The sequence below is a fragment of the Falco peregrinus genome, chromosome 5 (genome assembly GCF_023634155.1).
Source record: "Falco peregrinus isolate bFalPer1 chromosome 5, bFalPer1.pri, whole genome shotgun sequence".
NCBI lineage: Eukaryota > Metazoa > Chordata > Aves > Falconiformes > Falconidae > Falco > Falco peregrinus.
The window spans coordinates 111,091,596-111,114,439 of record NC_073725.1 but is presented as its reverse complement, the minus strand read 5'-3'; the positions used below and the strand labels follow the sequence as shown (position 1 = coordinate 111,114,439).

The 22,844-nt window shown below is 59.1% G+C and overlaps 1 protein-coding gene across 3 annotated transcripts; it reads left to right on the top strand.

Annotated features, from left to right (window-relative positions):
• The first annotated feature begins 1,882 nt into the window (after nucleotides 1-1,882).
• LOC129784559 (protein enabled homolog) lies at nucleotides 1,883-21,865 on the top strand. 3 transcript variants are annotated; one of them, XM_055805778.1, is made up of 9 exons: nucleotides 9,049-9,176; nucleotides 9,561-9,632; nucleotides 10,257-10,331; nucleotides 10,536-10,604; nucleotides 10,696-10,794; nucleotides 11,723-11,785; nucleotides 12,218-12,392; nucleotides 12,762-16,671; nucleotides 18,762-18,830. In XM_055805778.1, the coding sequence occupies exons 1-8, from the start codon at nucleotides 9,062-9,064 to the stop codon at nucleotides 13,249-13,251; spliced, it is 1,158 nt and encodes a 385-aa protein (XP_055661753.1). In that variant the 5' UTR covers nucleotides 9,049-9,061; the 3' UTR covers nucleotides 13,252-16,671; nucleotides 18,762-18,830. The 3 variants fall into 3 exon arrangements, with proteins under 3 accessions (XP_055661755.1, XP_055661753.1, XP_055661754.1); XM_055805780.1 differs by lacking the exons at nucleotides 9,049-9,176; nucleotides 9,561-9,632 and adding an exon at nucleotides 1,883-3,383; XM_055805779.1 differs by lacking the exons at nucleotides 9,049-9,176; nucleotides 9,561-9,632; nucleotides 10,257-10,331; ... (2 more) ...; nucleotides 11,723-11,785; nucleotides 12,218-12,392 and adding exons at nucleotides 17,296-17,370; nucleotides 17,575-17,643; nucleotides 17,735-17,833; nucleotides 19,257-19,431; nucleotides 19,776-21,865 and having other exon boundaries at nucleotides 13,655-16,671; nucleotides 18,762-18,824.
• Nucleotides 21,866-22,844: the final 979 nt, after the last annotated feature.

Genomic DNA, 22,844 nt, shown 5'->3' with positions numbered 1-22,844 from the left:
AGCCCCCTGAGACCCCTGAGGGCCCTGAGCCTCCTGAGACTCCCACACACCCCTGAGCTCACTGCTCCAGCCGCACAGCAGGGGCTGAAGGCAGCCACACCAGGGTAGGAGCTGGGGCGCACTGACAGAGCCCCAACCGACGGCTTCGGGGCTCAGCCGCTGCCCGCCAAAGACAGTGTGACACAGGGCTGTCACACAAGTGTCCAGGGGGTACCAACAGCAAACCAAGCGAGGCACCAGCACCGGCTGGGCTCCACGCCTGGGCGCAGCCGTGGATGCCCACTGTGTCGGCAGGCAGGAGCTGGGCACGGGCGTGTGGGGAAAGCCCCAATGGCGGCACTACGCGCTCTGCTCCACAGCTCATCCCTGACTGCCAACCTGCTGCAAACAGGTCATTAGCCTGAGGGGCAGGTCCTGCCCCTTTCTCCTACAACGCAAGGCACCCTCTGATGCCATCCGGGCTGCTCCTGAAGTGATTAAAGAGCTGGGAGAGCGGGAAGCGTGGTCAGGTCTCCTTCTCAATACAGTTCTCCTGCGTCGCCTGCAGAGAAGCCTCATGGCAAGTGGTGACTAGCGGTAGATGACAGAGCCCTGAGCACCGCCGCTGAACAGCGCCCTGCGGCTGCTCCCGGTCCGAGTGGTAGAGTCCCTTGTGTCAACGAAGAAGCCCTGCCAGGAGTGGTGACAGTAGCTGGGAAGGATAGGTGGTGTTGGCTCCCCGTGTCGGGGACAGATAGGGAGAGGTCTCCTTTCACCAGGCGGGGACTGCCGTTTACATGGACCGCCTGACCACAGTGTTTTGAACATTGTCCTGCCATTGCTCCTGCTCCACCAGCTGCAGAGCTGGAAGCATCCACATTAGCGCAGAGGTCGCTGTGAGGCAGTTACTGTGTGACAGAAGGTGTGAAAGCCAGCGTCGCTGCAGCGAGGCTCCAATCCATCCCTTCCCGCTTTGTAGGCTACAGCGTGGCCAGACGTGCATCTAAAGCCTCTGGCTGCTGAGTCTCATGGCTAAGGCAGAGTGAAATACGGGATCATGGAATGTTTGGGGTTGGAAGGGACCTTTACAGGTCATTGAGTCCAACCCCCCTGCAATGAGCGCAGCCATCTTCAACAGGATCACTTTGCTCAGCTGAGCTTGCATGTTTCCAGGGATGGGGCGTCCACCACCTCTCTGGGCAACCTGTTCCAGTGTTTCACCACCCTCAGCATAAAAAAAAAACAACCTGCTGTCCTTGTGTCTAGTCTTAATCTGCCCTCTTCCAGCTTCAAACCATTGCCCCTTCTCCCTAGGGCTGCTGGCCCTGCTCAGATCTCTGTCCCCGTCTCTCTGATAAGCGCCCATTAAGTACTGGAAGACCAGAATCAGGTCTCCCCAGAGCCTTCTCTTCGCCAGGCTGAACAACCCCACCTCTCTCAGCCTTTTCTTTTTTCAGAGCAGAGGAGTTCCATCCCTTCGATCATTTTGGTGGCTTCTTTTGATGCAGCCCAGGCCACGGTTGGCTTTCTGGCCTGCGAGCGCACATTGCTGGTTCATGCCCAGCTGTTCATCCACCGGTACCCCCCAAGCCCTTCCTGGCAGGGCGGCTCTCAGTGGTACCGGGCGTTGCCCTGACCCTGGTGCAGGACCTTGCACCTGGCCTTCTTGAGCCTCATGAGGTTCACATGGGCCGCTTCTCCAGCTTGACCAGGTCCCTCTGGACAGCAGCCCATCGCTCAGGCGCATCAGCTGCACCACTCAGCTTGGTGTCATCTGCAAGCTTGCTGAGGGTGCACCCGATCCCACTGCCTTATGTCATTGATGAAGCTATTAAACAGTACTGCTCCCAAGAGGGGACCCTGATGGACACACTCGTCACCAGTCTCTGTCCGCACAGAGCTGTTCACCACTGCCGTCAGGATGGCACTGTCCAGCCAGTTCCTTATCCACCAAGCAGTCCACGCATCAGATCCACATTTCTCCAATTGATGGAGAAGGATGCTGTGAGAGACAATATCAAAGGCCAAAGAAGCCTGGAGAGATGACAGCCGTAGCTCTTCCCTTGCCCACCGAGGCACTCACCCTACCATAGAAGGCCACTGGGTTGTTCAGGCAACATACACCCACCGTGTGCTCTCTCAAGGTTTCCTTTTGCACGTCAAATACTTTAAGAGAATATTTTTTCTGTTTTATTGATTGACTTTGCCCTTTGAGGACCCCAACAGAAAGTATTCCCTTAAGTTTCACATGAAGGAGAAAGGGAAGAGTGAAGGCTTCATCTTTCCCGTCAAACAAACGTGACTTGTTAGCCCTGGGGTCCCCCAAGGCGCCAAACCGGGCTCCAGCCGGGAAGGTGCGCACAGGAGGGGATCTGGCACTTGTCTTGAGGCTGAAATCATTCACTCCTCAGCCTCGTGAGCTGTTGCTAACAGCACCGGAGGAGGTCAGAAATGCCCTGGCTGCGCTCCCCAGGTCATCTGGGGCACTGTGAGCTCCGCGCTGCCCCTGTGACAGTGCCCGGAAAAGAGGGCAGAGCTGCGGGCTCAGCCCCAGGTGGGACTGTGTGCCAGCCCTTGGACGGAGCTGCCCGACGGGGCGTGCTCCCCAGCCTGGGAGGGCAGCTGCCCCGGCTGTGCTCCAGCGGCTCTCCCCCTGAGCACCGTTGCTATGCGGCCTGGGCCGGCCCTGAGGTCACAGTGGGGCTGCGAGGTGACAGTGGGGCTGTGAGGTCACGGAGCTCCACGGCGATGCACCAGCTATAAGTACCCACGCCTCAGCCCCCAGCCGCAACTGCACCACATGCAGCAGCAGCGGTGACAGCAGCACAGGATCATGTGGCTGAAGGGAGCCATGGCCCTCATTCAGCACTGCCTCCTCCTCCTCCTCCTCCTGGAGGCCCTACGTGCCAGGGCTGCCTGGGCTGCACCTTGGCAAGAGCAGGAAGCAGGTAAGCACTCGGCACATTTGCGACCTTTCACGGGCCAGCGGGCTCCTCTCCCCGAGAAGCGTGGATGTGGCTTTTCCCTCGAGCGCTTTGGTGAGGGCTTCCCCTGTGTGTGTGAGAGCTGTGCGGGTAAGAATGCCCCCAGGGGCCCTATGTTGGCCCACACGCTCCCTGAGGGGTCTTGTTCATGGCCTGGCTTAACGAGCGTGTTGGAGAGCTGCCAGGTGCCGGCCAAGAGGTCACCAGGCCCCTCTGCAGCGCTGGCAATCTCCCCGGGGTCTGGCTCCCACGCTGCTACCTGAGCCCCTTCCAGTGCCTGCGGTTCACTAAGGCACAAGCGGATGCCAACAGGCAATGGCAACATTTCCCCTCTGTGCTTGCTTCTGGGTGAGGATGCTGCCAAAGTTTATCGAGATGCATGGCAGGCTGTTGGTTTGGAGCCCTTGGGGCATCCTGCAGGTAAGCGCTCAATGTCTCTTGCCTTGAAAGAAGAAACAGTGTCAATGTGGCAAGAGCTTACTCATGTGCAATTCTCCTGAAGAGCCTCCCAAGGGTTACACCATCCCGAATTCGTAGCCCGTTGCTGTCCTCCAGCCTGAGAGCCATCCCACGGGTAAATCAGTGGGAGGAAGCTGCATCTACCCTCTAGGCTTCTTTCCGCCCGAAGAGCAAGTTGCTCCGTCCGTGGCCCATGCGCAGACATGGAGGAGAGCAGAGAGGGAACGGGCCGGGCTCAGAGATGCGCCCTGTGGAGCTTTGCCTTGCAAAGCTGTCTGCTGGCCCCTGCGAGTCATCTGAGTTCTTAAGGCAAATGTTGGAGGAACAGGAGAGAGGACACGGTGGGCACATTTCACTCTGCCTTCGCTGTGAAATTTGGCAGCTGAGCCACAGAGATGGTGCAGAGCCTCTGCTGCCAGTTGTGCTTCAAGCGGAGGGCCAGGGGCGGCTGCTGCCCCAGTTTTGCCGTTACGGCTCGGAGCTGGTTTGTGCAGGCGTCTGCTGGCAGGCAGATTTGAGGGCCTGGCGAGCGCTGAACTTGTGTTCAGCTCACGGGCAGCACTGCTTGCCCACTGGCCCAGTTCCAGGCAGGAGCGAGGTGCCAGGCGACGCCGGCTGCCCTTTCCTGATGCTAGAGGTCGGTGGGGATGCTGGTTCGGCAGGCTTCTTGGGCTGTGCTGCATCTCCCGTCTGCCGACCGATAGCTGGGATGGGGCAACCGTGACCGTTGCTGGTGCTTACAGGGAAGGGCGGAGGAGCCCTTCTCGAAAGGGCTGTTTCCCTGGCCGGACTGGCTGCAGCTTCTTCCCGTCCTCTTTGAAGGAAGGCATTTTGCATCGCTTTACACGTCGCCAAAAGTGCAACGCAAACCAAAAGATGGCCTGCAATTTCCTGGTCCCCCAGCAGGTCAGGCGTGGCTGTTGCGTGGAGTCGGAACCAGGCGCAGGCTCTTCCCCCAGTGCCCACTCTGGCAAGTCCCAGCAGCAGCCAAAGCTGAAAGTGTTTTGGGTTCGAGGCATCGGGACCATGTTCCGCAGATATGGGAAATGTGCCAAATGTCCCTCCCGCTCTAGCTGCATCCCCGAGCTTGCTGTGACTGCCGAGAGGCACAGGAGCAGCACAGAGCGGGATCCCTCCCTGAGCCGAGGTCCACAGCGATGCCCTGACTCCCAGACTAGGCAGAGGCTTAGGGGGAACCTCCCCGTCCTCCTGTGTCCTCTGTGCCTGAGACTCGCTGAGGCTTAACCTTCCCCCTCTGCTTTTTGGCAGTGCCGTCAAAGCCTGGAGAAGACCACCAGAGCAAGATAAATCGGGCTTATGAACCGGGCTCAGGTACGGAGCAGTCTTGCTGGGGTCCCCAAGTGGGAGACACATCCTGAAACCTGGGAGGTGCTGCAGGCGGTGCCTGTGCTGGAGAAAAGGCACTAGGGGGAGGGCAAGGCTTCAGGGCCACTTGAGGAGGCCTGAGTCTGTCCCCTGGGGTGTGGGAACTGTCTCACGGGGAGGGAGAGCTGGGGTGGCACTGCCTGCTGCAGGGACGGTTTCTGTCCGTGTCACTCAAAGGCTCAAGCAGCTGCGCCCCCCCTGTGCTCCCCTTCTGGCCTTCTGGGTTTGGTTGGGTGGGACACCCTGCCCCAAAGGGTGGGAACGTGCCTCCAGGCACCAGTACGGGGGGGAAAGAGAGAATGTCCTGGCCGGATCAATCGTGCTGCACGCTTACCAGTGGTGCGCAGGACGGGCTAACGTTCCTGATTGCTCCTGCAGATGATGTCACCGAGAGAACCACAGAGCTTTACAATCCCCCGAGCCCCCCAGCTGTTTCCGGTCCCAGAGACCCTGGAAAGCTCTCTACTATGGGTGCAGTAGCGGCTGTTGTTTCTCTGCAAGTTGCCATTGTGTTGGGCTGTGTCGTGGTCTGGTGGCGAAGGAAGAAGAAAGCGTGAGTACATTTCCCTCCCTCCTCTTCCTCTGATGGCTGCTCAGAGCCACGAAGCATTTCTAGTCAGGCTGCCCAAAAGCAAGGGCAGGACGAGAAAGAGCGGGGCAAGAGATTGCCCCAGCCAGGGAGGCGCCCAGTAGCGCTGGCTGGTGGCCACCGAACCTGCCCTGAGGAGTCCCCCTGCTCGGGGCTGCCATGAGGTGCGGGTGTCCCCGTCGGCCAAGGCGTGCCAGCGGCTCTGCCCGTGCTGGGGAGCCTTGCCAGCTCTGGGCCGTGCTGTGGGGGACAGTCCGTGCGCCCCCTCTGCAGCTGAGCGCCTCAGCGGCCTCCTCTCTCCACAGGCCCGTCGCTGGAGCTTCAAGACTCCAGCATATAAAGAGCTGCTTCTACCAGTGCCTGAGCAGTCAGAGCAGGTGCCCCAGCACCCCTGAGATCTGGATCCCACGCCAGCAGACGCCACTGCCACCTGAAAGACCAAACTACTCGCCTTGCTCGAGCCCGTACCCAGGTACCATGACGCAGAGGAGCCAGGAGAGTATCTACGAACCGCAGGAGCCTCCACAGCCCCAGAGCCCCGCATCGCTCCCCAGCCCTCCAAGGACCCCAACCCCCAAGGATTTCAAGCCCTCTGAGCCTCCTGAGACTCCCACACACCCCTGAGCTCACTGCTCCAGCCGCACAGCAGGGGCTGAAGGCAGCCACACCAGGGTAGGAGCTGGGGCGCACTGACAGAGCCCCAACCGACAGCTTCGGGGCTCAGCCGCTGCCCGCCAAAGACAGTGTGACACAGGGCTGTCACACAAGTGTCCAGGGGGTACCAACAGCAAACCAAGCGAGGCACCAGCACCGGCTGGGCTCCACGCCTGGGCGCAGCCGTGGATGCCCACTGTGTCGGCAGGCAGGAGCTGGGCACGGGCGCGTGGGGAAAGCCCCAATGTGTTTTACCACCCTCGGCATAAAACAATAAACTGCTGTCCTCATGTCTAGTCTCAGTGTGCCCTCTTTTATATGAAAACCCTATGTGCTATTACCACAGCAGGGTCTGCTACAAGGCCCTAGCTTTACTTGCTGCTGCTGAGGTTTAGAAAAGCATGACAGCCACGTGGGCTACAACGAGCTGAGGAGGTACATGAAGGTGTCTCAGAGTGAGCTACAGTAGCAAGGCGACTTTCACTACACTGTGAAACTCTGCAGCCAACCAGTGGCTCTTCCTATATATTTCTTCCAGCAGGAACCCATGGTTTCTTCTTCCAAGAGGAAAACAGAAACTGAGTATACTTGAGTAATACCAAGTATTGGTAGGCATGGCATGGGAGGGCAGCGGCAGCCTTGTACCTTTTCTCAGCACTTTTTTGCTCAGCTCAGGTCCCCATCACTGATGGCAGGCTTTCCCTACTACCTACACCAGAGCTGGAAGCATCCACGTTAGCGCAGAGGTCGCTGTGAGGCAGTTACTGTGTGACAGAAGGTGTGAAAGCCAGCGTCGCTGCAGCGAGGCTCCAATCCATCCCTTCCCGCTTTGTAGGCTACAGCGTGGCCAGACGTGCATCTAAAGCCTCTGGCTGCTGAGTCTCATGGCTAAGGCAGAGTGAAATACGGGATCATGGAATGTTTGGGGTTGGAAGGGACCTTTACAGGTCATTGAGTCCACCCCCCCTGCAATGAGCAGAGCCATCTTCAATGGGATCACTTGTTGGGGTCTGCAGCGGGTCTACAGACAAATTAGTTGACTTCAAAGGCTTAGTCGTGTACCTTGAAGACAGCCACAAATTGCCAGGTACGTAAACAGGATGTGAAGAACCGTAACTTAGAACCACAGCACACGGGCACCTACAGCAACAGCAAATAGCAAGCAAGAAGAAGAACACAAACACCTTTCAGGGTCAGACACATGTAATGTCTAAGATATATAAATCATTTGTATAAGCAATAAAGGCCATTTTGTTGATCCCAGCCATGCAGCCATAGTGTTTTTTCAGTCTGCCTCGACTTGGATCACCACAATCACTTTGCTCAGCTGAGCTTGAATGTTTCCAGGGATGGGGCGTCCACCACCTCTCTGGGCAACCTGTTCCAGTGTTTCACCACCCTCAGCATAAAAAAAAAAACCAACCTGCTGTCCTTGTGTCTAGTCTTAATCTGCCCTCTTCCAGCTTCAAACCATTGCCCCTTCTCCCTAGGGCTGCTGGCCCTGCTCAGATCTCTGTCCCCGTCTCTCTGATAAGCGCCCATTAAGTATTGGAAGACCAGAATCAGGTCTCCCCAGAGCCTTCTCTTCGCCAGGCTGAACAACCCCACCTCTCTCAGCCTTTTCTTTTTTCAGAGCAGAGGAGTTCCATCCCTTCGATCATTTTGGTGGCTTCTTTTGATGCAGCCCAGGCCACGGTTGGCTTTCTGGCCTGCGAGCGCACATTGCTGGTTCATGCCCAGCTGTTCATCCACCGGTACCCCCAAGCCCTTCCTGGCAGGGCGGCTCTCAGTGGTACCGGGCGTTGCCCTGACCCTGGTGCAGGACCTTGCACCTGGCCTTCTTGAGCCTCATGAGGTTCACATGGGCCGCTTCTCCAGCCTGTCCAGGTCCCTCTGGACAGCAGCCCATCGCTCAGGCGCATCAGCTGCACCACTCAGCTTGGTGTCATCTGCAAGCTTGCTGAGGGTGCACCCGATCCCACTGCCTTATGTCATTGATGAAGCTATTAAACAGTACTGCTCCCAAGAGGGGACCCTGAGGGACACACTCGTCACCAGTCTCCGTCCGCACACTGAGCTGTTCACCACTGCCGTCAGGATGGCACTGTCCAGCCAGTTCCTTATCCACCAAGCAGTCCACGCATCAGATCCACATTTCTCCAATTGATGGAGAAGGATGCTGTGAGAGACAATATCAAAGGCCAAAGAAGCCTGGAGAGATGACAGCCGTAGCTCTTCCCTTGCCCACCGAGGCACTCACCCTACCATAGAAGGCCACTGGGTTGTTCAGGCAACATACACCCACCGTGTGCTCTCTCAAGGTTTCCTTTTGCACGTCAAATACTTTAAGAGAATATTTTTTCTGTTTTATTGATTGACTTTGCCCTTTGAGGACCCCAACAGAAAGTATTCCCTTAAGTTTCACGTGAAGGAGAAAGGGAAGAGTGAAGGCTTCATCTTTCCCGTCAAACAAACGTGACTTGTTAGCCCTGGGGTCCCCCAAGGCGCCAAACCGGGCTCCAGCCGGGAAGGTGCGCACAGGAGGGGATCTGGCACTTGTCTTGAGGCTGAAATCATTCACTCCTCAGCCTCGTGAGCTGTTGCTAACAGCACCGGAGGAGGTCAGAAATGCCCTGGCTGCGCTCCCCAGGTCATCTGGGGCACTGTGAGCTCCACGCTGCCCCTGTGACAGTGCCCGGAAAAGAGGGCAGAGCTGCGGGCTCAGCCCCAGGTGGGACTGTGTGCCAGCCCTTGGACGGAGCTGCCCGACGGGGCGTGCTCCCCAGCCTGGGAGGGCAGCTGCCCCGGCTGTGCTCCAGCGGCTCTCCCCCTGAGCACCGTTGCTATGCGGCCTGGGCCGGCCCTGAGGTCACAGTGGGGCTGCGAGGTGACAGTGGGGCTGTGAGGTCACGGAGCTCCACGGCGATGCACCAGCTATAAGTACCCACGCCTCAGCCCCCAGCCGCAACTGCACCACATGCAGCAGCAGCGGTGACAGCAGCACAGGATCATGTGGCTGAAGGGAGCCATGGCCCTCATTCAGCACTGCCTCCTCCTCCTCCTCCTCCTGGAGGCCCTACGTGCCAGGGCTGCCTGGGCTGCACCTTGGCAAGAGCAGGAAGCAGGTAAGCACTCGGCACATTTGCGACCTTTCACGGGCCAGCGGGCTCCTCTCCCCGAGAAGCGTGGATGTGGCTTTTCCCTCGAGCGCTTTGGTGAGGGCTTCCCCTGTGTGTGTGAGAGCTGTGCGGGTAAGAATGCCCCCAGGGGCCCTATGTTGGCCCATGTGCTCCGCAAGGGGTCTTGTTCATGGCCTGGCTTAACGAGCGTGTTGGAGAGCTGCCAGGTGCCGGCCAAGAGGTCACCAGGCCCCTCTGCAGCGCTGGCAATCTCCCCGGGGTCTGGCTCCCACGCTGCTACCTGAGCCCCTTCCAGTGCCTGCGGTTCACTAAGGCACAAGCGGATGCCAACAGGCAATGGCAACATTTCCCCTCTGTGCTTGCTTCTAGGTGAGGATGCTGCCAAAGTTTATCGAGATGCATGGCAGGCTGTTGGTTTGGAGCCCTTGGGGCGTCCTGGAGGTAAGCGCTCTATGTCCCTTTCCTTGAAAGAAGAAACAGTGTCAATGTGACAAGAGCTTACTCATGTGCAATTCTCCTGAAGAGCCTCCCAAGGGTTACACCATCCCGAATTCGTAGCCCGTTGCTGTCCTCGAGCCTGAGAGCCATCCCACGGGTAAATCAGTGGGAGGAAGCTGCATCTACCCTCTAGGCTTCTTTCCGCCTGAAGAGCAAGTTGCTCCGTCCGTGGCCCATGCGCAGACATGGAGGAGAGCAGAGAGGGAACGGGCCGGGCTCAGAGATGCGCCCTGTGGAGCTTTGCCTTGCAAAGCTGTCTGCTGGCCCTGGGAGCCTGAGCTGCTCCCAGTGCTGGCTGCCAAGCCAGCGGGCTCGTTGGGGTTGAGCTGGAGCTGGTGTGAGCTCCAGGGAGTCCTTTGTCCCGGCAGCTCCGCACGTGGTTCGTTCCGTCCCAGCATGGTGCCAGTGCAGGTGCACGGTAACTCTTGGCACCATGCTCCTGAGCGGAAGGCAGAGATGAGTGCCGTGGAGGAAGCCCACCTTTGAGTGGCACTCGCTGCCACTTTGATCTGAAGAAATAACTTGAACTGTGTCACGGCAGCCGTTCTGTCCTGTGCTTCTTTGCAGCCGTGGCTGTCGGCAAAGCTGCTGCAGATTCCCAGCGGGGTTCCAGGACCGAGCCTCTGGGAGATCGCACCATGGGTACGTCATGGCTTTCTCCTCCCTTTGAGATCCGCCAGCTCAAAGCCCAAAGGTCAGCCCGCTGGGCGCCTCTGCAGCTGTGGGGACAGAGATCTGCACGTGTGTGCCGTCTCCTTGCGCGGTCCCCTTACCGCTTCTGCAATCCAGTCCTGCCATTGTAGACCGCAGTAGATGACGGAAGCTGCTTTGGCTGTTCTGTTACAGGTGTGCCTGTAGGAAGGACTCGTCCAGCTCCTCGGCAGTGGGATGCTGCGCGAGGCTGGCATCGCAGGGGTGAGTAGTCTGTCTGTGCTGACCTCACAGGCTAAGCACTGGTCTTCTGTAATTTATTTGGGTGAAACTGAATCGGGTCCTTTCTGTTAAGGTTCTGCAATAGAAAAGTACCGAGCTGAAGGAGAAAACGAGTCCTCGGAGCTATTTGAGCAACTAAGGCATGTGCTGGAGGAATGGAAGAGAGGACACGGTGGGTACATTTCACTCTGCCTTCGCTGTGAAATTTGGCAGCTGAGCCACAGAGATGGTGCAGAGCCTCTGCTGCCAGTTGTGCTTCAAGCGGAGGGCCAGGGGCGGCTGCTGCCCCAGTTTTGCCGTTACGGCTCGGAGCTGGTTTGTGCAGGCGTCTGCTGGCAGGCAGATTTGAGGGCCTGGCGAGCGCTGAACTTGTGTTCAGCTCACGGGCAGCACTGCTTGCCCACTGGCCCAGTTCCAGGCAGGAGCGAGGTGCCAGGCGACGCCGGCTGCCCTTTCCTGATGCTGGAGGTCGGTGGGGATGCTGGTTCGGCAGGCTTCTTGGGCTGTGCTGCATCTCCCGTCTGCCGACCGATAGCTGGGATGGGGCAACCGTGACCGTTGCTGGTGCTTACAGGGAAGGGCGGAGGAGCCCTTCTCGAAAGGGCTGTTTCCCTGGCCGGACTGGCTGCAGCTTCTTCCCGTCCTCTTTGAAGGAAGGCATTTTGCATCGCTTTACACGTCGCCAAAAGTGCAACGCAAACCAAAAGATGGCCTGCAATTTCCTGGTCCCCCAGCAGGTCAGGCGTGGCTGTTGCGTGGAGTCGGAACCAGGCGCAGGCTCTTCCCCCAGTGCCCACTCTGGCAAGTCACAGCAGCAGCCAAAGCTGAAAGTGTTTTGGGTTCGAGGCATCGGGACCATGTTCCGCAGATATGGGAAATGTGCCAAATGTCCCTCCCGCTCTAGCTGCATCCCCGAGCTTGCTGTGACTGCCGAGAGGCACAGGAGCAGCACAGAGCGGGATCCCTCCCTGAGCCGAGGTCCACAGCGATGCCCTGACTCCCAGACTAGGCAGAGGCTTAGGGGGAACCTCCCCGTCCTCCTGTGTCCTCTGTGCCTGAGACTCGCTGAGGCTTAACCTTCCCCCTCTGCTTTTTGGCAGTGCCGTCAAAGCCTGGAGAAGACCACCAGAGCAAGATAAATCGGGCTTATGAACCGGGCTCAGGTACGGAGCAGTCTTGCTGGGGTCCCCAAGTGGGAGACACATCCTGAAACCTGGGAGGTGCTGCAGGCGGTGCCTGTGCTGGAGAAAAGGCACTAGGGGGAGGGCAAGGCTTCAGTGCCACTTGAGGAGGCCTGAGTCTGTCCCCTGGGGTGTGGGAACTGTCTCACGGGGAGGGAGAGCTGGGGTGGCACTGCCTGCTGCAGGGACGGTTTCTGTCCGTGTCACTCAAAGGCTCAAGCAGCTGCGCCCCCCCTGTGCTCCCCTTCTGGCCTTCTGGGTTTGGTTGGGTGGGACACCCTGCCCCAAAGGGTGGGAACGTGCCTCCAGGCACCAGTACCGGGGGGAAAGAGAGAATGTCCTGGCCGGATCAATCGTGCTGCACACTTACCAGTGGTGCGCAGGACGGGCTAACTTTTCAAATTTCTCCTACAGACGTGATCAGCGAGAGAACCGCAAGGGCTGATGATCCCCCAAACACCGCAAGTCCTCTCTGTCCCCAAGATGCGCGGAGGCACTGTATGATAGGCACAGCAGCAACCATGCTTTCCGTGCCAGTTGGAATAGTGTTGGTCTGTGTCATCATCCGGTGGTGGATGAAGAAAGAAGAGTGAGTTGTTGATTCCCCCGACACTGCTTCCTTCGATGGCTGCTCAGAGCCACGAAGCATTTCTAGTCAGGCTGCCGCGGAGTGGCAGCCTGGTGGCTGCCCAAAAGCAAGGGCAGGACGAGAAAGAGCGGGCCAAGAGATTGCCCCAGCCAGGGAGGTGCCCAGTAGCGCTGGCTGGTGGCCACCGAACCTGCCCTGAGGAGTCCCCCTGCTCGGGGCTGCCATGAGCTGCGGGTGTCCACGTCGGCCAAGGCGTGCCAGCGGCTCTGCCCGTGCTGGGGAGCCTTGCCAGCTCTGGGCCGTGCTGTGGGGGACAGTCCGTGCGCCCCCTCTGCAGCTGAGCGCCTCAGCGGCCTCCTCCCTCCACAGGCCCGTCGCTGGAGCTTCTAGAGTCCAGCAGAAAACCCATGGCTCTCGCTTCCGCCCGGACAGCAAGAGCAGCCGCGCAAGCACCCCTCAGAGCTGCACCCAAAGACAGCAGAGGACACTGCCGCCTGAACAACGAGCGCGCTCATCCTCCCCATGGCCCCCGCGACCGCCTCCCCCATTCGCAGCCGCCTTTCAGCAGAGGAGCCAGACCAGCACCCTCCAGACCCCAGCCAAAGGGGAACGGCCTCCACGCCCCCCGAACCCATCTCCGGCCGCCCTTCAGATGAGCCATACCAGCACCCCCCAGCACCCCACCAAATGGGACCTGCCCTCGCCCCCCCCAAGCCCATTCCTGGAATCTTTGCATCAGATGAACCAGGAAAGTTTCTCCCAGATGCAGCAGTCCCCACGTCCTCCGAGACCTCCACCGCTACTGAGACCTCCAAGCCCACCGAGCCCCCCGCCACTACCGAGCACCCACCACTTTTGAGCCCTCCAAGGCCTCCGACCTCCCACTGCTGCCAAGCCCCCTGAGACCCCTGAGGGCCCTGAGCCTCCTGAGACTCCCACACACCCCTGAGCTCACTGCTCCAGCCGCACAGCAGGGGCTGAAGGCAGCCACACCAGGGTAGGAGTTGGGGGTGCACTGACAGAGCCCCAGCCGACAGCTTCGGGGCTCAGCCGCTGCCCGCCAAGGACAGTGTGACACAGGGCTGTCACACAAGTGTCCAGGGGGTACCAACAGCAAACCAAGCGAGGCACCAGCACCGGCTGGGCTCCACGCCTGGGTGCAGCCGTGGATGCCCACTGTGTCGGTAGGCAGGAGCCGGGCATGGGCTCGTGGGGAAAGCCCCAATGGCGGCACTACGCGCTCTGCTCCACAGCTCATCCCTGACTGCCAACCTGCTGCAAACAGGTCATTAGCCTGAGGGGCAGGTCCTGCCCCTTTCTCCTACAACGCAAGGCACCCTCTGATGCCATCTGGGCTGCTCCTGAAGTGATTAAAGAGCTGGGAGAGCGGGAAGCGTGGTCAGGTCTCCTTCTCAATACAGTTCTCCTGCGTCGCCTGCAGAGAAGCCTCATGGCAAGTGGTGACTAGCGGTAGATGACAGAGCCCTGAGCACCGCCGCTGAACAGCGCCCTGCGGCTGCTCCCGGTCCGAGTGGTAGAGTCCCTTGTGTCAACGAAGAAGCCCTGCCAGGAGTGGTGACAGTAGCTGGGAAGGATAGGTGGTGTTGGCTCCCCGTGTCGGGGACAGATAGGGAGAGGTCTCCTTTCACCAGGCGGGGACTGCCGTTTACATGGACCGCCTGACCACAGTGTTTTGAACATTGTCCTGCCATTGCTCCTGCTCCACCAGCTGCAGAGCTGGAAGCATCCACATTAGCGCAGAGGTCGCTGTGAGGCAGTTACTGTGTGACAGAAGGTGTGAAAGCCAGCGTCGCTGCAGCGAGGCTCCAATCCATCCCTTCCCGCTTTGTAGGCTACAGCGTGGCCAGACGTGCATCTAAAACCTCTGGCTGCTGAGTCTCATGGCTAAGGCAGAGTGAAATACGGGATCATGGAATGTTTGGGGTTGGAAGGGACCTTTACAGGTCATTGAGTCCAATCCCCCTGCAATGAGCGCAGCCATCTTCAACAGGATCACTTTGCTCAGCTGAGCTTGAATGTTTCCAGGGATGGGGCGTCCACCACCTCTCTGGGCAACCTGTTCCAGTGTTTCACCACCCTCAGCATAAAAAAAAAACCAACCTGCTGTCCTTGTGTCTAGTCTTAATCTGCCCTCTTCCAGCTTCAAACCATTGCCCCTTCTCCCTAGGGCTGCTGGCCCTGCTCAGATCTCTGTCCCCGTCTCTCTGATAAGCGCCCATTAAGTACTGGAAGACCAGAATCAGGTCTCCCCAGAGCCTTCTCTTCGCCAGGCTGAACAACCCCACCTCTCTCAGCCTTTTCTTTTTTCAGAGCAGAGGAGTTCCATCCCTTCGATCATTTTGGTGGCTTCTTTTGATGCAGCCCAGGCCACGGTTGGCTTTCTGGCCTGCGAGCGCACATTGCTGGTTCATGCCCAGCTGTTCATCCACCAGTACCCCCAAGCCCTTCCTGGCAGGGCGGCTCTCAGTGGTACCGGGCGTTGCCCTGAGCCTGGTGCAGGACCTTGCACCTGGCCTTCTTGAGCCTCATGAGGTTCACATGGGCCGCTTCTCCAGCTTGACCAGGTCCCTCTGGACAGCAGCCCATCGCTCAGGCGCATCAGCTGCACCACTCAGCTTGGTGTCATCTGCAAGCTTGCTGAGGGTGCACCCGATCCCACTGCCTTATGTCATTGATGAAGCTATTAAACAGTACTGCTCCCAAGAGGGGACCCTGAGGGACACACTCGTCACCAGTCTCCGTCCGCACACTGAGCTGTTCACCACTGCCGTCAGGATGGCACTGTCCAGCCAGTTCCTTATCCACCAAGCAGTCCACGCATCAGATCCACATTTCTCCAATTGATGGAGAAGGATGCTGTGAGAGACAATATCAAAGGCCAAAGAAGCCTGGAGAGATGACAGCCGTAGCTCTTCCCTTGCCCACCGAGGCACTCACCCTACCATAGAAGGCCACTGGGTTGTTCAGGCAACATACACCCACCGTGTGCTCTCTCAAGGTTTCCTTTTGCACGTCAAATACTTTAAGAGAATATTTTTTCTGTTTTATTGATTGACTTTGCCCTTTGAGGACCCCAACAGAAAGTATTCCCTTAAGTTTCACGTGAAGGAGAAAGGGAAGAGTGAAGGCTTCATCTTTCCCGTCAAACAAACGTGACTTGTTAGCCCTGGGGTCCCCCAAGGCGCCAAACCGGGCTCCAGCCGGGAAGGTGCGCACAGGAGGGGATCTGGCACTTGTCTTGAGGCTGAAATCATTCACTCCTCAGCCTCGTGAGCTGTTGCTAACAGCACCGGAGGAGGTCAGAAATGCCCTGGCTGCGCTCCCCAGGTCATCTGGGGCACTGTGAGCTCCACGCTGCCCCTGTGACAGTGCCCGGAAAAGAGGGCAGAGCTGCGGGCTCAGCCCCAGGTGGGACTGTGTGCCAGCCCTTGGACGGAGCTGCCCGACGGGGCGTGCTCCCCAGCCTGGGAGGGCAGCTGCCCCGGCTGTGCTCCAGCGGCTCTCCCCCTGAGCACCGTTGCTATGCGGCCTGGGCCGGCCCTGAGGTCACAGTGGGGCTGCGAGGTGACAGTGGGGCTGTGAGGTCACGGAGCTCCACGGCGATGCACCAGCTATAAGTACCCACGCCTCAGCCCCCAGCCGCAACTGCACCACATGCAGCAGCAGCGGTGACAGCAGCACAGGATCATGTGGCTGAAGGGAGCCATGGCCCTCATTCAGCACTGCCTCCTCCTCCTCCTCCTCCTGGCGGCCCTACGTGCCAGGGCTGCCTGGGCTGCACCTTGGCAAGAGCAGGAAGCAGGTAAGCACTCGGCACATTTGCGACCTTTCACGGGCCAGCGGGCTCCTCTCCCCGAGAAGCGTGGATGTGGCTTTTCCCTCGAGCGCTTTGGTGAGGGCTTCCCCTGTGTGTGTGAGAGCTGTGCGGGTAAGAATGCCCCCAGGGGCCCTATGTTGGCCCATGTGCTCCGCAAGGGGTCTTGTTCATGGCCTGGCTTAACGAGCGTGTTGGAGAGCTGCCAGGTGCCGGCCAAGAGGTCACCAGGCCCCTCTGCAGCGCTGGCAATCTCCCCGGGGTCTGGCTCCCACGCTGCTACCTGAGCCCCTTCCAGTGCCTGCGGTTCACTAAGGCACAAGCGGATGCCAACAGGCAATGGCAACATTTCCCCTCTGTGCTTGCTTCTAGGTGAGGATGCTGCCAAAGTTTATCGAGATGCATGGCAGGCTGTTGGTTTGGAGCCCTTGGGGCGTCCTGGAGGTAAGCGCTCTATGTCCCTTTCCTTGAAAGAAGAAACAGTGTCAATGTGACAAGAGCTTACTCATGTGCAATTCTCCTGAAGAGCCTCCCAAGGGTTACACCATCCCGAATTCGTAGCCCGTTGCTGTCCTCGAGCCTGAGAGCCATCCCACGGGTAAATCAGTGGGAGGAAGCTGCATCTACCCTCTAGGCTTCTTTCCGCCTGAAGAGCAAGTTGCTCCGTCCGTGGCCCATGCGCAGACATGGAGGAGAGCAGAGAGGGAACGGGCCGGGCTCAGAGATGCGCCCTGTGGAGCTTTGCCTTGCAAAGCTGTCTGCTGGCCCTGGGAGCCTGAGCTGCTCCCAGTGCTGGCTGCCAAGCCAGCGGGCTCGTTGGGGTTGAGCTGGAGCTGGTGTGAGCTCCAGGGAGTCCTTTGTCCCGGCAGCTCCGCACGTGGTTCGTTCCGTCCCAGCATGGTGCCAGTGCAGGTGCACGGTAACTCTTGGCACCATGCTCCTGAGCGGAAGGCAGAGATGAGTGCCGTGGAGGAAGCCCACCTTTGAGTGGCACTCGCTGCCACTTTGATCTGAAGAAATAACTTGAACTGTGTCACGGCAGCCGTTCTGTCCTGTGCTTCTTTGCAGCCGTGGCTGTCGGCAAAGCTGCTGCAGATTCCCAGCGGGGTTCCAGGACCGAGCCTCTGGGAGATCGCACCATGGGTACGTCATGGCTTTCTCCTCCCTTTGAGATCCGCCAGCTCAAAGCCCAAAGGTCAGCCCGCTGGGCGCCTCTGCAGCTGTGGGGACAGAGATCTGCACGTGTGTGCCGTCTCCTTGCGCGGTCCCCTTACCGCTTCTGCAATCCAGTCCTGCCATTGTAGACCGCAGTAGATGACGGAAGCTGCTTTGGCTGTTCTGTTACAGGTGTGCCTGTAGGAAGGACTCGTCCAGCTCCTCGGCAGTGGGATGCTGCGCGAGGCTGGCATCGCAGGGGTGAGTAGTCTGTCTGTGCTGACCTCACAGGCTAAGCACTGGTCTTCTGTAATTTATTTGGGTGAAACTGAATCGGGTCCTTTCTGTTAAGGTTCTGCAATAGAAAAGTACCGAGCTGAAGGAGAAAACGAGTCCTCGGAGCTATTTGAGCAACTAAGGCATGTGCTGGAGGAATGGAAGAGAGGACACGGTGGGTACATTTCACTCTGCCTTCGCTGTGAAATTTGGCAGCTGAGCCACAGAGATGGTGCAGAGCCTCTGCTGCCAGTTGTGCTTCAAGCGGAGGGCCAGGGGCGGCTGCTGCCCCAGTTTTGCCGTTACGGCTCGGAGCTGGTTTGTGCAGGCGTCTGCTGGCAGGCAGATTTGAGGGCCTGGCGAGCGCTGAACTTGTGTTCAGCTCACGGGCAGCACTGCTTGCCCACTGGCCCAGTTCCAGGCAGGAGCGAGGTGCCAGGCGACGCCGGCTGCCCTTTCCTGATGCTGGAGGTCGGTGGGGATGCTGGTTCGGCAGGCTTCTTGGGCTGTGCTGCATCTCCCGTCTGCCGACCGATAGCTGGGATGGGGCAACCGTGACCGTTGCTGGTGCTTACAGGGAAGGGCGGAGGAGCCCTTCTCGAAAGGGCTGTTTCCCTGGCCGGACTGGCTGCAGCTTCTTCCCGTCCTCTTTGAAGGAAGGCATTTTGCATCGCTTTACACGTCGCCAAAAGTGCAACGCAAACCAAAAGATGGCCTGCAATTTCCTGGTCCCCCAGCAGGTCAGGCGTGGCTGTTGCGTGGAGTCGGAACCAGGCGCAGGCTCTTCCCCCAGTGCCCACTCTGGCAAGTCACAGCAGCAGCCAAAGCTGAAAGTGTTTTGGGTTCGAGGCATCGGGACCATGTTCCGCAGATATGGGAAATGTGCCAAATGTCCCTCCCGCTCCAGCTGCATCCCCGAGCTTGCTGTGACTGCCGAGAGGCACAGGAGCAGCACAGAGCGGGATCCCTCCCTGAGCCGAGGTCCACAGCGATGCCCTGACTCCCAGACTAGGCAGAGGCTTAGGGGGAACCTCCCCGTCCTCCTGTGTCCTCTGTGCCTGAGACTCGCTGAGGCTTAACCTTCCCCCTCTGCTTTTTGGCAGTGCCGTCAAAGCCTGGAGAAGACCACCAGAGCAAGATAAATCGGGCTTATGAACCGGGCTCAGGTACGGAGCAGTCTTGCTGGGGTCCCCAAGTGGGAGACACATCCTGAAACCTGGGAGGTGCTGCAGGCGGTGCCTGTGCTGGAGAAAAGGCACTAGGGGGAGGGCAAGGCTTCAGGGCCACTTGAGGAGGCCTGAGTCTGTCCCCTGGGGTGTGGGAACTGTCTCACGGGGAGGGAGAGCTGGGGTGGCACTGCCTGCTGCAGGGACGGTTTCTGTCCGTGTCACTCAAAGGCTCAAGCAGCTGCGCCCCCCCTGTGCTCCCCTTCTGGCCTTCTGGGTTTGGTTGGGTGGGACACCCTGCCCCAAAGGGTGGGAACGTGCCTCCAGGCACCAGTACCGGGGGGAAAGAGAGAATGTCCTGGCCGGATCAATCGTGCTGCACGCTTACCAGTGGTGCGCAGGACGGGCTAACTTTTCAAATTGCTCCTACAGACGTGATCAGCGAGAGAACCGCAAGGGCTGATGATCCCCCAAACACCGCAAGTCCTCTCTGTCCCCAAGATGCGCGGAGGCACTGTATGATAGCCACAGCAGCAACCATGCTTTCCGTGCCAGTTGGAATAGTGTTGGTCTGTGTCATCATCCGGTGGTGGATGAAGAAAGAAGAGTGAGTTGTTGATTCCCCCGACACTGCTTCCTTCGATGGCTGCTCAGAGCCACGAAGCATTTCTAGTCAGGCTGCCCAAAAGCAAGGGCAGGACGAGAAAGAGCGGGGCAAGAGATTGCCCCAGCCAGGGAGGCGCCCAGTAGCACTGGCTGGTGGCCACCGAACCTGCCCTGAGGAGTCCCCCTGCTCGGGGCTGCCATGAGCTGCGGGTGTCCACGTCGGCCAAGGCGTGCCAGCGGCTCTGCCCGTGCTGGGGAGCCTTGCCAGCTCTGGGCCGTGCTGTGGGGGACAGTCCGTGCGCCCCCTCTGCAGCTGAGCGCCTCAGCGGCCTCCTCTCTCCACAGGCCCGTCGCTGGAGCTTCTAGAGTCCAGCAGAAAACCCATGGCTCTCGCTTCCGCCCGGACAGCAAGAGCAGCCGCGCAAGCACCCCTCAGAGCTGCACCCAAAGACAGCAGAGGACACTGCCGCCTGAACAACGAGCGCGCTCATCCTCCCCACGGCCCCCGCGACCGCCTCCCCCATTCGCAGCCGCCTTTCAGCAGAGGAGCCAGACCAGCACCCTCCAGACCCCAGCCAAAGGGGAACGGCCTCCACGCCCCCCGAACCCATCTCCGGCCGCCCTTCAGATGAGCCATACCAGCACCCCCCAGCACCCCACCAAATGGGACCTGCCCTCGCCCCCCCCAAGCCCATTCCTGGAATCTTTGCATCAGATGAACCAGGAAAGTTTCTCCCAGATGCAGCAGTCCCCACGTCCTCCGAGACCTCCACCGCTACTGAGACCTCCAAGCCCACCGAGCCCCCCGCCACTACCGAGCACCCACCACTTTTGAGCCCTCCAAGGCCTCCGACCTCCCACTGCTGCCAAGCCCCCTGAGACCCCTGAGGGCCCTGAGCCTCCTGAGACTCCCACACACCCCTGAGCTCACTGCTCCAGCCGCACAGCAGGGGCTGAAGGCAGCCACACCAGGGTAGGAGTTGGGGGTGCACTGACAGAGCCCCAGCCGACAGCTTCGGGGCTCAGCCGCTGCCCGCCAAGGACAGTGTGACACAGGGCTGTCACACAAGTGTCCAGGGGGTACCAACAGCAAACCAAGCGAGGCACCAGCACCGGCTGGGCTCCACGCCTGGGTGCAGCCGTGGATGCCCACTGTGTCGGTAGGCAGGAGCCGGGCATGGGCTCGTGGGGAAAGCCCCAATGGCGGCACTACGCGCTCTGCTCCACAGCTCATCCCTGACTGCCAACCTGCTGCAAACAGGTCATTAGCCTGAGGGGCAGGTCCTGCCCCTTTCTCCTACAACGCAAGGCACCCTCTGATGCCATCCGGGCTGCTCCTGAAGTGATTAAAGAGCTGGGAGAGCGGGAAGCGTGGTCAGGTCTCCTTCTCAATACAGTTCTCCTGCGTCGCCTGCAGAGAAGCCTCATGGCAAGTGGTGACTAGCGGTAGATGACAGAGCCCTGAGCACCGCCGCTGAACAGCGCCCTGCGGCTGCTCCCGGTCCGAGTGGTAGAGTCCCTTGTGTCAACGAAGAAGCCCTGCCAGGAGTGGTGACAGTAGCTGGGAAGGATAGGTGGTGTTGGCTCCCCGTGTCGGGGACAGATAGGGAGAGGTCTCCTTTCACCAGGCGGGGACTGCCGTTTACATGGACCGCCTGACCACAGTGTTTTGAACATTGTCCTGCCATTGCTCCTGCTCCACCAGCTGCAGAGCTGGAAGCATCCACATTAGCGCAGAGGTCGCTGTGAGGCAGTTACTGTGTGACAGAAGGTGTGAAAGCCAGCGTCGCTGCAGCGAGGCTCCAATCCATCCCTTCCCGCTTTGTAGGCTACAGCGTGGCCAGACGTGCATCTAAAGCCTCTGGCTGCTGAGTCTCATGGCTAAGGCAGAGTGAAATACAGGATCATGGAATGTTTGGGGTTGGAAGGGACCTTTACAGGTCATTGAGTCCAATCCCCCTGCAATGAGCGCAGCCATCTTCAACAGGATCACTTTGCTCAGCTGAGCTTGAATGTTTCCAGGGATGGGGCGTCCACACCTCTCTGGGCAACCTGTTCCAGTGTTTCACCACCCTCAGCATAAAAAAAAAACCAACCTGCTGTCCTTGCGTCTAGTCTTAATCTGCCCTCTTCCAGCTTCAAACCATTGCCCCTTCTCCCTAGGGCTGCTGGCCCTGCTCAGATCTCTGTCCCCGTCTCTCTGATAAGCGCCCATTAAGTATTGGAAGACCAGAATCAGGTCTCCCCAGAGCCTTCTCTTCGCCAGGCTGAACAACCCCACCTCTCTCAGCCTTTTCTTTTTTCAGAGCAGAGGAGTTCCATCCCTTCGATCATTTTGGTGGCTTCTTTTGATGCAGCCCAGGCCACGGTTGGCTTTCTGGCCTGCGAGCGCACATTGCTGGTTCATGCCCAGCTGTTCATCCACCAGTACCCCCGAGCCCTTCCTGGCAGGGCGGCTCTCAGTGGTACCGGGCGTTGCCCTGACCCTGGTGCAGGACCTTGCACCTGGCCTTCTTGAGCCTCATGAGGTTCACATGGGCCGCTTCTCCAGCCTGTCCAGGTCCCTCTGGACAGCAGCCCATCGCTCAGGCGCATCAGCTGCACCACTCAGCTTGGTGTCATCTGCAAGCTTGCTGAGGGTGCACCCGATCCCACTGCCTTATGTCATTGATGAAGCTATTAAACAGTACTGCTCCCAAGAGGGGACCCTGAGGGACACACTCGTCACCAGTCTCCGTCCGCACACTGAGCTGTTCACCACTGCCGTCAGGATGGCACTGTCCAGCCAGTTCCTTATCCACCAAGCAGTCCACGCATCAGATCCACATTTCTCCAATTGATGGAGAAGGATGCTGTGAGAGACAATATCAAAGGCCAAAGAAGCCTGGAGAGATGACAGCCGTAGCTCTTCCCTTGCCCACCGAGGCACTCACCCTACCATAGAAGGCCACTGGGTTGTTCAGGCAACATACACCCACCGTGTGCTCTCTCAAGGTTTCCTTTTGCACGTCAAATACTTTAAGAGAATATTTTTTCTGTTTTATTGATTGACTTTGCCCTTTGAGGACCCCAACAGAAAGTATTCCCTTAAGTTTCACGTGAAGGAGAAAGGGAAGAGTGAAGGCTTCATCTTTCCCGTCAAACAAACGTGACTTGTTAGCCCTGGGGTCCCCCAAGGCGCCAAACCGGGCTCCAGCCGGGAAGGTGCGCACAGGAGGGGATCTGGCACTTGTCTTGAGGCTGAAATCATTCACTCCTCAGCCTCGTGAGCTGTTGCTAACAGCACCGGAGGAGGTCAGAAATGCCCTGGCTGCGCTCCCCAGGTCATCTGGGGCACTGTGAGCTCCGCGCTGCCCCTGTGACAGTGCCCGGAAAAGAGGGCAGAGCTGCGGGCTCAGCCCCAGGTGGGACTGT